This window comes from Apodemus sylvaticus, chromosome 2 (genome assembly GCF_947179515.1).
Source record: "Apodemus sylvaticus chromosome 2, mApoSyl1.1, whole genome shotgun sequence".
Taxonomy (NCBI): Eukaryota; Metazoa; Chordata; class Mammalia; order Rodentia; family Muridae; genus Apodemus; species Apodemus sylvaticus.
This window is the reverse complement of record NC_067473.1, coordinates 35,749,991-35,767,493: the sequence shown is the minus strand read 5'-3', so window position 1 is coordinate 35,767,493 and position 17,503 is coordinate 35,749,991. Positions and strand designations below refer to the sequence as shown.

The 17,503-nt window shown below is 35.7% G+C and overlaps 1 protein-coding gene across 3 annotated transcripts in view; it reads right to left on the bottom strand.

Annotated features, from left to right (window-relative positions):
• Positions 1-257: 257 nt before the first annotated feature.
• Phf14 (PHD finger protein 14) overlaps positions 258-17,503 on the bottom strand; it is a 174,648-nt gene continuing 157,402 nt past the window's right edge. For all 3 annotated transcript variants that reach the window (XM_052173245.1, XM_052173244.1, XM_052173247.1), the window contains one exon: positions 258-462. In XM_052173245.1, the coding sequence (XP_052029205.1) occupies positions 388-462 (75 nt within the window). In that variant the 3' untranslated portion in view covers positions 258-387. The remainder of the gene's footprint in view (positions 463-17,503) is intronic.

Sequence of the window (17,503 nt, the reverse complement as noted above, 5' to 3'; positions counted from 1 at the left end):
TTTTGACAATTTCTTGCTGTTATGGTGGCCCACATCAATTTAAGTCTGTAGACAACCTTGTCTGCATAGGTATATTTAGGTTCACAAGAGTACACAGTGAAACCCTGTCTCAAAAGAACAAAAACTGAAACAAAATAAATCCCACTATCAACAAAGCCACAAAACAAAACAATAAAGAAGCCAAAAGATATTCTGATGGTTTGACCTATAAATCAGAGTTGAATTGTTTAAAAAAAATACGAATTTCAAATACAAGCTCCTATTTCAAGGACTTTATTGAGAACAGTTTTGTAAATTAGATTTTACAATTAACATTTTACAAATTAGAAATGTTATCTGCCTCGGCATAAGTTGTAGAAGCTTCAGCACACACAAGACAGTCCGTCTTTATGTCTTTGGAGTTTTCTGCTCCATGCTGAGCTCCTGAGATGCGGTTTTCTTTTCAGCTTCATTTTCATCTTCCTGCAAAATAAATTTTAGCAAACATTAAATCCTACATTTCAGAGTTTTCAGCTTGACAACATTAACAGTATCTTACCAGCAAAACAATGTACTATTCTGATTCCAAAATAAGGAAAAGATTCTCTATCTATAATTAGAAAATTCTTACTGTTTAATTATATTACATGGTATTTTCTTCTAAATGTTGATTAAAAGAAACCCATCTTTCAAGGCTTCAGAATTACTTTCAGAACACCTGCTACTGAACAGTGCTCTCTGTAGTAGGAGAGCTAGATAGCCTTTACTTTGCTCTTTGATAAAAAGCAATAAATTTAACTTGTAAGACACTTTATGTGCTCCAGCATGGCATTTTGGTCTCATCTAGCATACTTTCCTGACAGGTCTGTCAATTTTTCAATTACTTCTACCACCATATGTTATCTGAAGATCAGTCAGTTCTAAAATAGGAAACATGGACATGTCATGCTATAGAACACTTACAATCTTCTAGTTTCGATTCTAAGTGGTGGCCTCATAATTCACATCAGTTTCCCATGGCACATGGTGGATAATGAAATGACATCATAATGTCTGCTACCAGAGGAATGAAATGTACCTTGTGTGTAATATTAAATGCTGACCTTCACAGCATAAATAATAAGCATCTGAAAAAATATTTCATCCTATTTTTGGTAATCTGTCTTAGTAAATATACTCCTTTAACAATCCCAAGTACCAAGAAGTCTTGCTTTCCTGTTATTTCTGACTTACCAATATCTTTCACTTTTTATTAACTGAAATAGGCATTTCATAAAACATTACTGAGCTAATTAAAGCACAGGCAGAAATCCTCAAGTGTCTTTACATAAAGTTAATACAGTTATCTCCAAAAAATCAATCTGTACCTCAGTATTTTATAAAATCAAGTTTAAATAAATTACATAACTGTTGAGTTTTGCTTAGTGTCATTGCAAATCACGTCTGTATAAATTGCCTTCTATGGAAAAAACAAAAACAAATAGACAACAAAACCCTTTTCTACAATCAGTAAAATGAAGAAAGTGTCCTTGTCTCTAACATGAATGTTATTTTTTATTTAGACTGCAACAATATTAGGAAATTAGAGAAATTATCGATATTACCGATTATTCTGAAGCTTTACAGATATGTGAGATATCAGATGAGATTTCAGTATCATCTTGACAGTACAACTTTGCCAGTTTTCCTAACTACTCCTGTCAGTCATTTAAACTTCCCTTTAACTTCTACTGAGCAGGTTATTTTCCACCAATTGACATCTGAAGAGGTATTAGTACATACACAAGAGTTTCTAGAAATTACATTTTACTTACAACCTATGCAAAATTAAGTCTTCATTTCCTACCTTACACTGCCTTCTACTAAGTAAGACAGTGTCAGTATAGAAAATCCCTTGGTAAAGAGGTCATGGTGGTTTGAATGAGAATGCCCATCAAAAGCTGAAACAAAATGTTTGAATACATGGTCTCAGTTGGTGGAAATGTGTGGGAAAGATTGGAAAGTAAGAAGTGTGTTACTGCGCATAGCTCTGTGGTTTCAAGAAACTAGCCTTATCTCTGGTGTGCTCTTTTTGCCTCTGGCTTGTGAACCAAGATGCTAATTCTCAGCTCTTCCTGCCACCATGCCTTTGCTATGCTATCACATATTCTATAGATCTGAAACCATGAGCCCAACTCAATACTTGCTATTGTCAGTGGCCTTGATCATAGTGTTTTATCACAGCAATAGAAATGTAACTAAGACAGTACATTTTGTTAGGTAGCACTAAATTTGTCAAGATGCTTTTCAAACAAGTTCTTCTTCTGTATATTATATTCCTACTGTCTAAATGGCTGCAATTAGCATACAATTGGAGTTTACTCAATATTTTCTGAATTCTACGAAATATTGGAGAGTAAGAACAAGAGTTGTGTGTAAACCAATACACACTTTAAAAAGGCATACTGACATTCCTTATTCAACAGATATGCTTCCAGCAATCTTGATTTACAGTAACAACACTGATAAAAGAAGGAAAGCAAAAATGTGTGAAGCAGTATATGCCAAAAAAGCCATATATTTTAGATTTATTTCTTTTACTTTTAGGTATATGAGTGTTTGTCTGCAATTACATATGTATAGCACATCCATTTCTGTGTTCATGGAATATAGAAGAGGGTGTTAATTTTTCTGAAACTGCAATTATATAGATGGTTCTCAACCATTATGTCAGTGCTGGGAAGGTGCTGGGTATGTAGAAACAGGTTCCTCTGTAAGAACAACAGGTACACTCAACCACTGAGCCATGTCTCCAGCTCAATAGAGTTATTAAAATTCATATCCTTTTAGTCATGGCAAACAAAGCAAGCCTTTATCATCTGCCCGGTCTACTAAGTGTGCAGGCTAATATTACTTCATTAATAAACTGTATCTAACTTTACCTAGCAATTTTAACACTACTTTAACTCAAAATTTAAATGTAAAGGGGCTGTAGAAACTGTGAGTGGTTCAGAACACTGGCTGTTCTTTCAGAGGACTAGGGTCAATTCCCCAGTATCCTCATAGAGGCTCACAACCATCTGTAACTCCAGTTTCAGGGGTTCCATCTGTTGCTGTCTTTTTGTCTCTATGGGCAACACTCACATGCACGCATGTGCATGCACGCACGCACACACATACACACACACAGGCCCATGCACACACATGAGGCAAAGAAAAAAATCCATGTACATAAAAAAATAAAAATACTGATGTATGGATATGATAATAAGTCTGGGAAGCTTAAGGTCCAGGAAGTATCTATATGTTTTGCTTTTATAGGAGAATGCTGCTATGTAAAATAGTTGTTTGCAACTTCCATTAAGTTACAAATAGTTTAGTATATGTAACATGTAACAGAAATAAGTAGGGAATCAATAAGCTAATGCATCAATATAACAGCAGTCATCTTTGGCTGACTTCCCTACCAGAAAACACACTTATAAAGTCATGTCTTGTAGCTCTGCCTCCTCTTAGAGAAATACATACTGTCTTGGTCTTGTTTTTTATTCTGAGGATTTGACCTTAAAATTTTGCCTTTTTACATCTTAAATCATTTATCTAACCATCAAAGCCTATCTATTATTTTATATGACTGCAGCTGCAGCTTAGATATGGCAAAAGATCACAGAGAGGAGTAAAAGTATATCCAGTCTAATTTCTGGGATATAACACTGAAATTGCTATAGCATGACAGTATAAAAATAAATGTAATTGATTTTACCTTTTAAAAAAATCATCCAGCTTGATCCTGTAAAGCTTTGAAGGACTGTCCTTTGGAAATGTGTACATAACATTGCAGGCCCATTTTATAAGAACTTTATCTACAGTTCAAGATTAAGCAAGTTCTTCAGGCAACAGACTGGACACCATTAATAAATAAGTGCACAGCAAGTGAAGCTGCAAGGAAGGCAGGCTTCTGCACAGCATCTCTCCTACGGCACAGCGAGTGCGAGTCGGCAGCGCCTCTGTGGCCGGTCTTTTCACTTTGCTGAGCTAAGGCATCTGCTTGTTTCCCAGGGAAAGAAGACCCCTGCTACATGGTTCAGTTTCTTAGTGACAGTCCTGACAAGCTTGGCATTTGTTTCATGAAGGGTCCCTGAAGCACCAGCGAGAAAACATCCCCTTTGGGGAGCTGGAGCGCACGCAGGCGTGCTCCCAATGCTTAGGCTTGTTACTCAAGCTCCAGGGAACCATGATGCCACGTGACCTTGGCCTGCTCTCCTCAGACGCGTGTGCAGTCATATGACAGTAACACACACATCACCGAGTGACCACATATGGTTCACAAGCTTCCTTGTTGTTGTTGTTATTATTACTATTTTACCCTTGACTACGGCAAAGAGGAGAGATGTTGTTTCTAGGCCCACAAGGGACATGTAGTAATGGTCTAATATTCTAGGTGGCAGAGAATGAAGCATTATTGGGAAAGAGAAACAAGAATAAACACTGTCTTATTTGTCAAATGGAAATCCTTCCTACTGCATAGAAATTGCATGATTTCCTTTAAATGAAATTTTAAATTTAATGTGGGACAAAGACTCCTTCTATTTCACTTTATTAACTAATGCATTTTTCTTTTGATAACAGCTCAAATACTTGATGCTAATTAATGAAACCAATCCACCTTCTTTTCATTTAAGCTGAAACCAACCCCATGCAATGGCAAATGATTTTAAAATCTGAATATTTTACTGCTCAGATAACTTCTGTATTCAAGCTATAGTGTACAAATAAAGGCATTAGGTTTACCTTGTAAACTGCTATGTTTTAAAGAATTTCTTTTAAAGGTAAGATCATAAAAAGGCACACAATTTTCTTTTGTTTGATTACTTAAGTTTGAAACCAAAAACCCAGTAAATACCACATCAGCCATATGTTCAAGATCAATGTTACCTAATACTAATAAGTATTAGTATTGATATTAGTATTATTAGTGATGCTAATACTTAGCACCACTAAGCCAATGGAGGCAGGAAGAAGGGCACATCACCTGCAGTCTTTCCTTGAGCTTATACTGGGAAAGCACACAGCAGGTATTCTATAAAAGAACTCAACAGTAGTGTGAAAAAATGCCACGGTCAGGGATGACAAAAGTTGGAACTGTCACAAACTGGAGAAGGCTAAGATAGCATGATCATTTAATGCAGTCTGGAATAGTGGACCATAAAAAAGACTACTGGGAAAACTGAAGATCTTGATAATAAACACAGGGTGGTCAATAAAATCATCTGGTAACACGTTCTAGTTATGATAATTATACAATTGTTATACAAGATGGAAACAGTAGGAGGGAGCTAGGAATTATCTATCCTATTATCTGTAAGCTCAAAATGTTTCAAAAAACCACTTCAGTATTAAATAAATGGCTATTTGTTTCAAATTATAATATTTAATTGGTTTTCTAAATGAAATGATATATGAAATGTGTGGGAAAACTCCACAAGGAAAAATACAAAACAAAACAAAAACAAAACACCAAAAAATGAAGACACCCATACATCTATAGTTAAAGAAAAAAGAAACACTTTCTTCCTATGGATCTATATAAAATTCCTTTGCTAAAGGTCTGAATGGCTAAGTGATATTATTGTTTTATTTTATTGCCTGTGAGACTCTGAATTTTCTTATATTTCCACTGTGAGCACAGGCTATTTTACTAACTAGAAAACATGACTTTTATTGAGTCATCTTATAGTTTGACTATACAAGCTATTTCTATAAATAAGTGAGAAAAATGAGGGTCTATGTTTACAAAAAGAGTGAAATCAGTTGTTTTTCCTTTCTTAGCCATGCAATTCTCAGAAAGGATGCTTGTTGCTGCTGTAGTTAAGCAAACTAGAGTGCAGATAAGCAGTAACTGGAAATGATTCTAATTTGTTTAAAAATCTTAATATGTCTTTGACTCATCAGAAAAGGAATAGCTATTGAAATAGAATGTAAATTTGTAATCACAGATATGTATATGTTTTAACAATATTTTTTAAAGAAGTAAGTTGTGTATCTTTTAAAGACACTAGTAGAACAGTTTGCAGTCAGCTGGAAGGGGGAGACTGAGCCTCTCAGAGATGAGACTTCCTCCTGGCTGCTCAATGCAGAACAGTCAGGCTTGGACCTACTTACACACACGCAAAAACAGGGTCAGCAAGCTATATTCATGTATATTTACATACATATGTGTGTGTGTAACAACAATAATTAAAAGAAAACAAGGCTATCAACTGGAGAGTTGGGGGGTGTGGGGGGGGGACTAGAAAGAGGGGAGCTCCGAGGGGCTGGAGAGTAGAAAGGGACAAGGTGCTGCAATGCTATTTAATTAAAAACATATTTTTAAAAAGTTTGCAGTCAATAGATGAGGTGCAGAAAGTAATACACCCAAATTGTTTCAAACTGCACCCAAACACCACTTTTATTATTATTATTATTATTATTATTATTATTATTATTATTATTATTAATATTAATGTTTGATATAGGGGGCACACATTAGTTTTAACTCCCAACAGTATTTAATACCATGCTTTACTAGACAACATGCTCATGCTCCCCAATGAGGAAAAATTTATCCTAATAACTGGAAAAATACAGATGATAATGAAAATGTTTCAGGCAAAATGAGCACACTGCATACTTCAGACTAAAATTAATTGGAGTTTTTAATGCTTCACAATTCCACCGTAACTTTTTGAATGGTGCATTTGCTTCACAGTCATAAACACTTGGGTCATTAAGTAAAGTGTGAAACGTGTGTAATGTGCTACACTCAACAGCCTTTGGCCCTTTTCTGTACTTCTGCATTCAGCTTTCCAATGCACTGAAGAAGCGATTGAGGATTCTAATTACATTTCCTGACTTTGCATATTTGAGATTCTTATTTCACTCCATACAAAAGGCAATTAATCTACCATTTTACAACTGAATTCCAACTTTAGTGGGCCATCGTAGACACTGAAGTGAACTTACAAGAAATGCTTAATTAAATTTACTGTAAAAAGTATATGGGTTTTTCTTATGACACAGTTGCATATTTAATTAAAAATCCTAGGAATATAAAATAAAACTAAAGTAACATTAGATTCTCTTAGTAAAACAGCTCAACTACACATATCATTAAGTGAAGGGCAGCCTAGGGTATTGCTCAGTGGTAGAGCTCTTGTCTAGCAAGCAGGATCCCATGGCTCCCATCCCCAAGCATCTCAGAAATAGCAGTATTTTACTTCTGTTTTTCATTTATTCAAACAAAAGACAGTAAAAGAAATCTCTGTTTTACTGAACCTCACAAAAGTCTATCCTTTATTTCAGCAACAAGTCAAATAGAAAGAGAGTAGGGCATAGGTGAGGACAAAAGAATATGTTCTAGATGAGAACAATCGCGTTACAGCAGACTCTTTACAAATGTCAGACCAACTGCTAAGTTTATATCTGCCCAAAGATATAAAACCATTGCAACTTTAATAATATGGACTTTTGAGGAATTTATCCATGAGTGTCACCCATATCTGTATTATTCCCACCTGTTCCTCTTGCCCTCCACATACGCCCATGCTCTCCCCCATCCCATCTCAAATTCATGCTGTCTTCTATAAAATTATTATAATTACTAGCCACATACCTTCCAGAGAGACAGACAGAGAGGGAGAGGGAGCTACAGACAGACAGGAGACAGAGAGCATAACACTCCACTTAGGAGCATTACTCAGGTGTGTGCAGGTTTACAGCTAATCTACTTTGGTATTTTAAATTCCTTATATACTTTGATCTATGAGAGCCAGACAATTGTGAATATTTTGTGATAATTTTGATGTTAAGGAACAACTTAGTAAGTCATTAAATGCTCAATAGTTAAATTTTTTCAATTTAAAAATTCCTAAGTAATCTCAATTCAGAATTCCTTCAGTATACAGTCTTTTATTCATTGCAAAATCTACATCAGAGTGAAGGAGAGTTTTAGGATAATTAGAATTACAGCTATGATATATATGGAAACCTCTTTTCTTTCTTACATTTCTCCTTGGTCAACAAGTCATTAAGGCTAAAATGTTTCTAAGGCTGCCTATCAACAAGAGTGTGACATCAATTTCTTTCCTAACTGTCTAGAGACTTAAAACAACTCTTTGGACTGTCTTCCAAATATAAAGAATTTGAAACTCCTTTTTTAAAAGGAACAATGATAACTTTATCAGGGAAAGAAACCTCATAAGCACCATGCCAACTGATGTATAAGGTTAGCATCAGCAGAAATCCATAGTGACATATTCTAATGTCACATCCTGAGAGTGATGGTAACACAGGCCAGAGATTTCTGATTAACACACAACTTCCTAATCATAAGAACATACTAGAAAAATGAAAATGGAAGCCAGGAGGTGGTCGAACATGTCTTTAATCCCAGTACTCGGGAGACTGAAGCAAGTAGATCTTTGTGACTTCAAGGCCAGTCTGGTGTGCACATCAAGTTCCAGGACAGCCAGAGCTATACAGAGTTATCCTTTCTTGAAAAACAATAAAGGAACAAAAAAGCTGCATTGGAAAGACATTGTATAAAATAACCAAGTGCCAATCATTACCAACAGAACAAAATTAAGAACACTCAACTGATAAAACGAAAGTGAGCTTTTACTGCATTATGTCCAGAAGACACAAGAGGCAGCACTGGCAGCATCTAGTAAATGCCAGTATTTACTTCAGAGAACTGTCTAAGGTTTCTTTCTGGTTTATGGCTGGTAACTCCTCTGTAAATTGTTAATGGAAAAAGGAGCTGGACGAGAGCATACAAGCTTGCTATCCCAATTTTTTCAACTCTTTTTATAATCTAAAGTCATCTTGATACAAACATTAAAGGCAAATGAACTTCAAACACTTTGAAGTAAAGATTTCTTCACTTTGTTTTTAAGTACTATGTAGTAACAATTGAAATACTACACAGGGCCACTCCTTCTCAGTAGGCCCATGCCCCCACATGGGTGTGTCTTACTTTTTCCTTGTCCCCCTCTCTTTACAATAAAATCTGTGTTTAATTAATGTCTGTACATAAAATGTCTTCACAAAACTCTTAACTCTGCCTCAAAGAGAATTCAGAAGTATTCAATTATAAATACCAGAGCTTAGGTGCCTCCACAATATTGATAGCTCATTATAGACTCTACACTGTAAATCAGTATTTTCTGCCTGTCAGAAAATCAAAGTTATTGAGAAATATTTCACAAGTGAAACTCATGTTATATAATTTTTTTAGTTCTTAGACTTTAAGAGCTATTAGAACCTGATTTAACTGTATTGTGATTAGTGTAACTGTAAATGCTGTAATGATTTGTAAATACAGTTTTCATTTTCAACTATATCTTCTTTGCCTAGGAGACATTCTCATTAATAATGACGTTTTACTTTAATACCTTGAATCAGGTATTTCAAAGTGTCAACTATATAGAAGAAAAGAACCTTTTCACTTAAACACAATAACAACCTCTGTATTATTTGAAAATGTCAGAAACCTACTTCTAAAGAACTATCTTCGCTTCTGCTACTGGTGACTTATAGACAAATGTCTATTGATTAAACAAGATTCTTACTTTAGCAGAATCTGGAATATATTTTAAGTAATCTGGAATATATTTTAGCCCCTTGGCATCATATAGGGAAAGTCTGCTTTTTAATGATTAATAAATACTGTACAAAGCTGGGCTACGGCATCAGATACTTTCTTCTCTCCAAAGTTAGGTTTCTTATATCTTCAAGATGAGTCATTTCTCAATCTAACATAAACTGCTCTTTTATTAAGACTAACTCCACATCAAGTGTTAAATCTTTAGAAATAAACTTTTTAGAAACCAAATTATAAATACCTTTTTTTTAAATGATCTGACTAAACTCTCTCAAATGGACTTATTTCAAGTTGAGTGCTATTTTCCCCAGAGTAAGCCCATTAATCTTCATTGTTTTATTAGAAATTAATAGTTCATTAGATTTCCAAGTAACATATCTCCTATGGCACATTAACTTTTTATAGAATGAAAAGGATATTTTATTTACTACAGAAAATTTACTTTGTAAAACTCACATGCAAAGAAAAATCCTCTGTAGTGGTACTTTATTATCAGGAACAAACACATAGTGTATGCTTATTTCCTGAATTTACAGATTATCTCTTGGCTATTGAGTAGCTTTTAAATTAAATTTAAAGCCATTTGCTTTAAGTTATTACTATAATGAACTCATCTACTAGTATATATTTAAACAATTCCCAAATGTAGGATAGTTGGCAAGATTTAAATCACTTATAAAGCTTATATGACAATGCATCATTTAACCAATGGTCTCTTTAAGCAGCTAATGATTCTATTGATATAATATACTTCTCAATGTTTTACAATATAGAATATGAGACTATGACAATATTATTCCATGTAATGAAAACTTTAAATATCCCATTTAAAAAGAAAGTTATGTAAGCTATGCCCACAACCATCTTTGATCAAATTAAATAGCTGTTTGATATTACTATATTGGACTTTAAAAAAAGGCCACTCCTACATAGTCCCTGCCACATGAGGCTTATAATATGCTAAAACAATATAGTAAGTCACTGAAATTATGATATGTAAAATTCCAGAAAAATATAGGACCCTTTAACTTTCAGGAGAAAATTCTAGGGAACATATCCTGTTGTAATTTAAATGATTTTTATTCTCCATATCCAGGCATTTGAATACTTGGTCCCCAGTTGGCTATTTGGGACATGTGGCCTTTTTGGAGAAAGTTTGCCACTGGGAACAACCTTTGTATTGTCAAGAGACCAATTGCATTTTAAGTTCTCTGAGACTGTGATCTCCATTTGATATGTGGGCTCGCAGCTTGTCTTTTAAGTTCTCTGAGACCACAATCTCAGTTTGTTATGTGGGCTCGCAGCTGGTCTCTAGTCACCATGCCTCCCCATTCCCATGCTTCCCAGCCAGGATGATAACACGTATCTCTGGAACCATAAGCCACTAATAAACCCTTCCTAAATTGCCTTGGTCATGGGTTTTACCATAACCACAGACACCTAAGACAGAAGCTAGTTCTAGGTAGTGGGCTAGTGCTGTGATAAACCTGATCATTATGGTTTTCGAAGGAACATGGAAGATGTTAGAGGTTCTAACATGTGTACAAAAGTGGTTGTACTGCATACTGTAAATAGAGGTTAGTGGGCCATTCTAGTAGGAGTCTGGATGAAGACAGTGGTGCTGAGAGCGATGGAAACTGTGGAAACTACAGAGGCCCAATTCAAGTGGTTTAGAGGCTAACAGTCTTAGCAACTACCTAGGGGACCATTCTAGTGATATTTTGGTTAAAAGGTGGCTTTCTGGATTTGTCCTAAAATCTTGCGTGAAACTAAATTTAAAGGTAGTGGAATAATTTTTTTGGCAGAAAGATTTCAATACAGCCTAAAATTAACTCTGTCACATGGTTATTACTTATCACTCTTATGCAGATCTATAATGAAAAAGAGCAGCTGGGGCAAAATGAAATAAAAAAAATAATATACAGTTTGAAGGAAAAAATAGCACAACAGCCAAGGTTTACCATGAAAGACATAAGGACATTAATTTAAATCATTGACAACTATGCTTTCTGAATATTTCTTTTTTTTATTGGATATTTTATTTACATTTCAAATGTTCCCCCTTTCTTGGTTTCCCCTCCAAAAACCCCCTATCCCACCCCATCTCCCTTGCTCACCAACCTACCCACTCTCACTTCCCTGTCCTGCCATTCCCCTATACTGGGGCATCGAGCCTTCATAGGACCAAGGGCCTCTCCTCCCTTTGATGTCCAACAAGGTTATTCTCTACTATATATGCACCTGGAGCCATGGGTCCTCCATGTGTACTCTTTGGTTGGTTGTTTAGATCCCAGGAGCTCTGGGGGCATGGGGTACTGATTGGTTCATAGCTGTTCCTCCTATGAGGCTGGAAACTCCTTTAGCTCCTTGGGTCCTTTTTTATAGTTCCTCCATTGGGGACTTTGTGCTCAGTCCAATGGTTCATTGAGAGCACCTACCTCTGTATTTGTCAGGTACTGCCAGAGCCTCTCAGGAGACAGCTATATCAGGCTCCTGTTAGCAAGTGCTTATTAGCATCCACAAAAGTGTCTGGGTTTGGTGACAGTGTATGGGATGGAACCCCAGGTGGGGCAGTCTCTGGATGATCTTTCCTTCAGTATGCATACTTTGGTTTCCCTTCTTCTTGAGCTTCATTTGGTCAGTAAATTGTTTCTTGGGTATTCCAAACTTCTGGGCTAATATCCACTTATCAGTGAGTGCATATTGTGTGTGTTCTTTTGTGATTGGGTTACCTCACTCAGGATGACATTTTCTAGTTTCATCTATTTGCCTAGGAATTTCACGAATTAATTATTTTTAATAGCTGAGTAGTATTCCATTGTATAATGTACCACATTTTCTGTATCCATTCCTCTATTGAGGGACATCTGGGTTCTTCCCACCTTCTGGCTATTATAAATAAGGCTGCTATAAACATAGTGGAACATGTGTCCTTATTACATGTTGGAGCATCTTCTAGGTATATATGAAAACTTTTGATAACCATCTTAACTATCTTTGTAGATTTTCCAAAATCAGTGGTCTTTCCTTTTAGCAGCAATATATTTTTTTCTTTTTTTTATTCGATATATTTTTTATTTACATTTCAAATGATTTCCCCTTTCCTAGCCCCCCCCCACTCCCCGAAAGTCCCGTAAGTCCCCTTCTCTCCCCCTGTCCTCCCACCCACCCCTTCCCACTTCCCCGTTCTGGTTTTGCTGAATACTGCTTCACTGAGTCTTTCCAGAACAAGGGGCCACTCCTCCTTTCTTCTTGTACCTCATTTGATGTGTAGATTATGTTTTGGGTATTCCAGGTTTCTAGGTTAATATCCACTTATTAGTGAGTGCATACCATGATTCACCTTTTGAGTCTGGGTTACCTCACTTAGTATGATGTTCTCTAGCTCCATCCATTTGCCTAAGAATTTCATGAATTCATTGTTTCTAATGGCTGAATAGTACTCCATTGTGTAGATATACCACATTTTTTGCATCCACTCTTCTGTTGAGGGATACCTGGGTTCTTTCCAGCATCTGGCTATTATAAATAGGGCTGCTATGAACATAGTAGAGCATGTATCCTTATTACATGGTGAAACTACACATAGGACTGAGCCTTATGTGTCCTGTGATTTCTCCTACCATACATGGTTTAATATATACTCAATGGCATAATAAGAATAACAATAACAAATGAAACATTATGAAAACATACTACAATGGAAATTAGGTGAATGTGGCCTCTTTTTTTCTCTTAAGACATTTTTCTGTGCCTGATTCCCCTCATTTTCACACGGTGACATGAAACAGTACAATGTTTTGGGATGAGTGAATGGAGGTAATAGTACACAGACTATCTTTCAAGCAGTATTAGGCCACAACGGAAAGGCCATGTGTACACTTGAACAGAAGCTTCCATGCCATTGGGACCATAGATCTGTTAACTTTGTTGCTAATGAATGGGTGATCTACACAGCGTGGACACAGTAGACAAAGAAATCATTCACGTTCTAGGAAGGAAAGAGTAGGCTAGTTAGACCGTATCTGATATTCAGAACAGTACAAAGCAGAAAACTGAACAATTATTTCTAGAACTTTCCATTTGTATTTTTAGATGCTGGATGACTGAAAGCAAAGAAAGTAATACTGAAAACAAGGGGAGGTCTACAGTTTTTGGGCAATAGTCAGGATTTGTTGTGACACAGTTCTTAAATCTTGAGAGAACATACAAATAGGAGAAGCAGAGGGTGCCCTGGAAACTGGTGCAAGGACCAACTTCTAAGCAAAATGACATTCTGATATTATCTTGTTAACACGGCTCCTAGGACCTTAAAAAAGGCTCACATAAGGATGATCAGGGCTATGGAGTTCTCAAATGATTGACAGCAACAAAGAAAAGGTTATTGTCTAAAGACAGAAGCACAGCTACTATTTTAAGAAAACTCAAAGTATACAGAGGTAGGACCATGTAGGATTTGGGGAAAGGTAAAAATTTATCCTTAAGAGTCTTTAAAAAAAAAGATATGATATACAATCAAATTAACATACACTTTTGATGCAATGCTATAATTAAGAAATACGTAAGGTTGTGAAATATATTTGTGTGATTATGTATAAAGTATATATAGATATATACATATGCATTTATATAAAGAATATATATACATATTTATATATAAATATGTATTCATATAGGAAGTTGTGAAATATTTATATATTTTTATATAAGAACAGGCAATACATGCAGAGAATTGTATGACTTTTTTGCTTAATTATCTTTCAAAATAGAAAAATCTGTATTTGAATGTCTGTACATTTTCAACTTTCACTATTGCTTGCACTGTCTTGTTGGCAATAATGTATTTAAAAAAAAATTCAAGCAGGAATGCAAGTAGCACGAGCAGGCATATTCATCTCTGCTCCAGTTTGTCTCCTCTCAGGTTAGGCACCCGAGTCACTGGTAGAATTCTCATAGAAGAGGTCTACTTCAGAAATAGATGTTGTTATATGTCTCACACACACCACGGCAATACAGTGCATATTTAATAAGAGGCTGATTTCTCCAAGGCTGTATAGAATGATGACAATATGCTTGTTTTCAAAAGCTGGGATCATTACAGCTAAATTCAAGGTGATAAGTGGAGTACTGTTACTTAATCTTATTTTGAATACAAATAAGAAAGAAGCAAAATCCACTCGTATTTGCATATACAGAACCGTCGATAGTCATTTTTATTAATGATTACAAAACTAATATCATTTAGTAAAGACCTTAAATTAGCAATATAAGGAAAATCAATAGTGGATAAAATTACATTAACAACCTTTTTCACTTTATATTAGCAATTTGTTAAGTACTTTGCTGAATTTCATGACTTGATTAAAGAGGGAATATTACCTTCCTCTATTTATTATGAAGAAAAGCAAATTGTTACCTTACAAAAGCACTGGGCACATAACAAATCCAAAGTCAGAGAAGATAAACAAAACTGCTTTCCCACAGATGTCTCTTCAAGATTACACTTTCCTAATGGGAGTTCACTGGCTTAAAAAACTAGACGGTATCTCATGTAATGACCATATGGCCTATTCTGTTAACTCCAGAAAAAAAAGCAAGTCAGTCCCAGAAGATACAACTGATTTCCCCAAGGCCCTGTAGCTAATTAATAGCTGAGCTTGAATCGTAGTTCATGGGTCCTGAATTACAGACTCCAACTGCACACCTGGTTAAGTCAACATTGAACGGGTACCATTTCAATGCTTAGGATGACAAACAGTACATACAAAATAGTTTGTTTATGTTTGTGTCTATAGCTCAAATAATATTATACTGAAAAGTAAGTATGCTATTTGACCCCAAATACCTGCAGGCATAGACTCTGGAGTCAAATAACCCTGTGTGAATCCTGCTTTAGTATTTAGTGTTGGTATGACCTCAGAAAAGGCAATGGGAATCCCAGACTCAATTTCTTTAGCTGTAAAATGTAAGACCTAAAATAGAGGAAAAAACCCAACATCAAAGAACGGCTTTGGGGTTAACCTACCTAAACTAAACTAAACTAAACTAAACTAAACTAAACTAAACTAAAATAGTACAAGTGCACACTGTGGTTTACAAAAAGAAAAAAACAGAAAATGTTTGCGAGATAGCAAATACTCAAAATCATGTAGTCTATCATCACACAGCTAAAATTAGATTTCAAAAAATTATAATGTAAATATAAACTCAGATGCAAAAGGAAGAAGTTAAGTGATTTTTCTTCTTTAGAGTGAAAACAATTTTTACTTCCTATTTTAAACGATCTTATTATTTCTATGCAAATAACTCAGGAATTATTGAACTTCTATCATTGTTTCCTATTTGTCTATTATGCAACAAAGATGCATTTACTATTCACTAGGCCTACTTAAATGATTGAAAGGGAAAAAGAGTAGTGAGTAACAACATATTTTTCAATTCCAATGGGGAAAACTGTCAGACAATATAAAGATTATTTTATAATACTTTGATATAGTTGAGAGAGAAGACGAAGTGATAGAAATTGGCTACATACTTATCTTCGGCTGTAATGAGGAAAGTCTGCCATGACAGAGGAGCTGAGGCCTGAATGGCACATCAGAACAGTTCATGAAAGGGACAATCTAGGAACAGGGAAGAGGCTAAAGACCCAATGCCCACACATGCGCAGTTTGCATGAACATCAGAAAGGTCAGGGAGTCTGGCCTGGGGGGAAATGTCAGGCTAGCTGAACAATGCTATTGAGGCTTCTCTGAGAAGCCATGGAGTGGCTAAGAATGTCAGCTTCCACAAACATAGTTGAGCAAGGGTCTTTGTGGGTGAAGTATTTGTTGGGTATATGCCTAGGAGTGGTATAGCTGGGTTGGGAGGTAAAATTATTCCCAGTTTTATGAAAAACCCCAAATTGATTCCTAAAGTGCATGTACAAGTCTGCACTTACTAGCCTTGGAGGGTGTTCTTGCTCCACACCCACACCTGCATGTGCTGTCACTTGAGTTTTTGATCTTAGCCATTCTGACCAGTTAGGATGAAATCTTAGAGTTGTTTTGATGTGCATTTCCCTGAAGACTGGGGATTTTTATTATTATTATTTTCTATATTACTTGTTTACATCCAAATGATTTTCCCTTTCCTGGTTCCCCCCTCCCATAAGTCCCATAAGCCCTCTTTCCTCTGCCCATTCTCCAATCAAACCCCTCCTACTTCTCTGTCCTGGTACTCCCCTACAATGCTGCATCAAGCCTTTCCAGGACCAGGGTCCTCTCCTTCCTTCTTCTTGGGAATGATTTGATATGTGAATTGTGTCTTGGGTATTCAGAGCTTCTGGGGTAATATCCACTTATCAGTGACTGCATTCCATGTGTGTTCTTTTGTGATTGGCTTACCTCATTAAGGATGATATTTTCCAGATCCAATCATTTGCCTAAGACTTCCATGAATTCATTGTTTTTAATTGCTGAATAGTATACTATTGTGTAAATATACCACATTTTCTGTATCCATTCCTCCATTGAGGGACATCTGGGTTCTTTCCAGCTTCTGCCTATTATAAATAAGGCTGCTATGAACATAGTGGAGCATATGTCCTTATTGCATGCTGGGGAATCCTCTGGGTATATGCCCAGGAGTGGTATTAGCAGGATTGTATGATATTCAGAATACCTAAAAAGCAGGTTTCTTTTCTTACTCTTCTGTATTTCGTTAAGGCACAAACAAAAAAATAGAGTTAAATGATTAAAAAAGTAGTTGTTTAAGTGACTGGTGAAACTAAGTTTACCTGTATACATTGTCATAAGATTGCTATTAAAATGTGTAAGCTGATTTAAGCAAGACCAGGACTAAAATCAGGGCTGTGCTCCCACAATTAAATCAACAATTATATACTATCAGGAAAATACCTGCAAA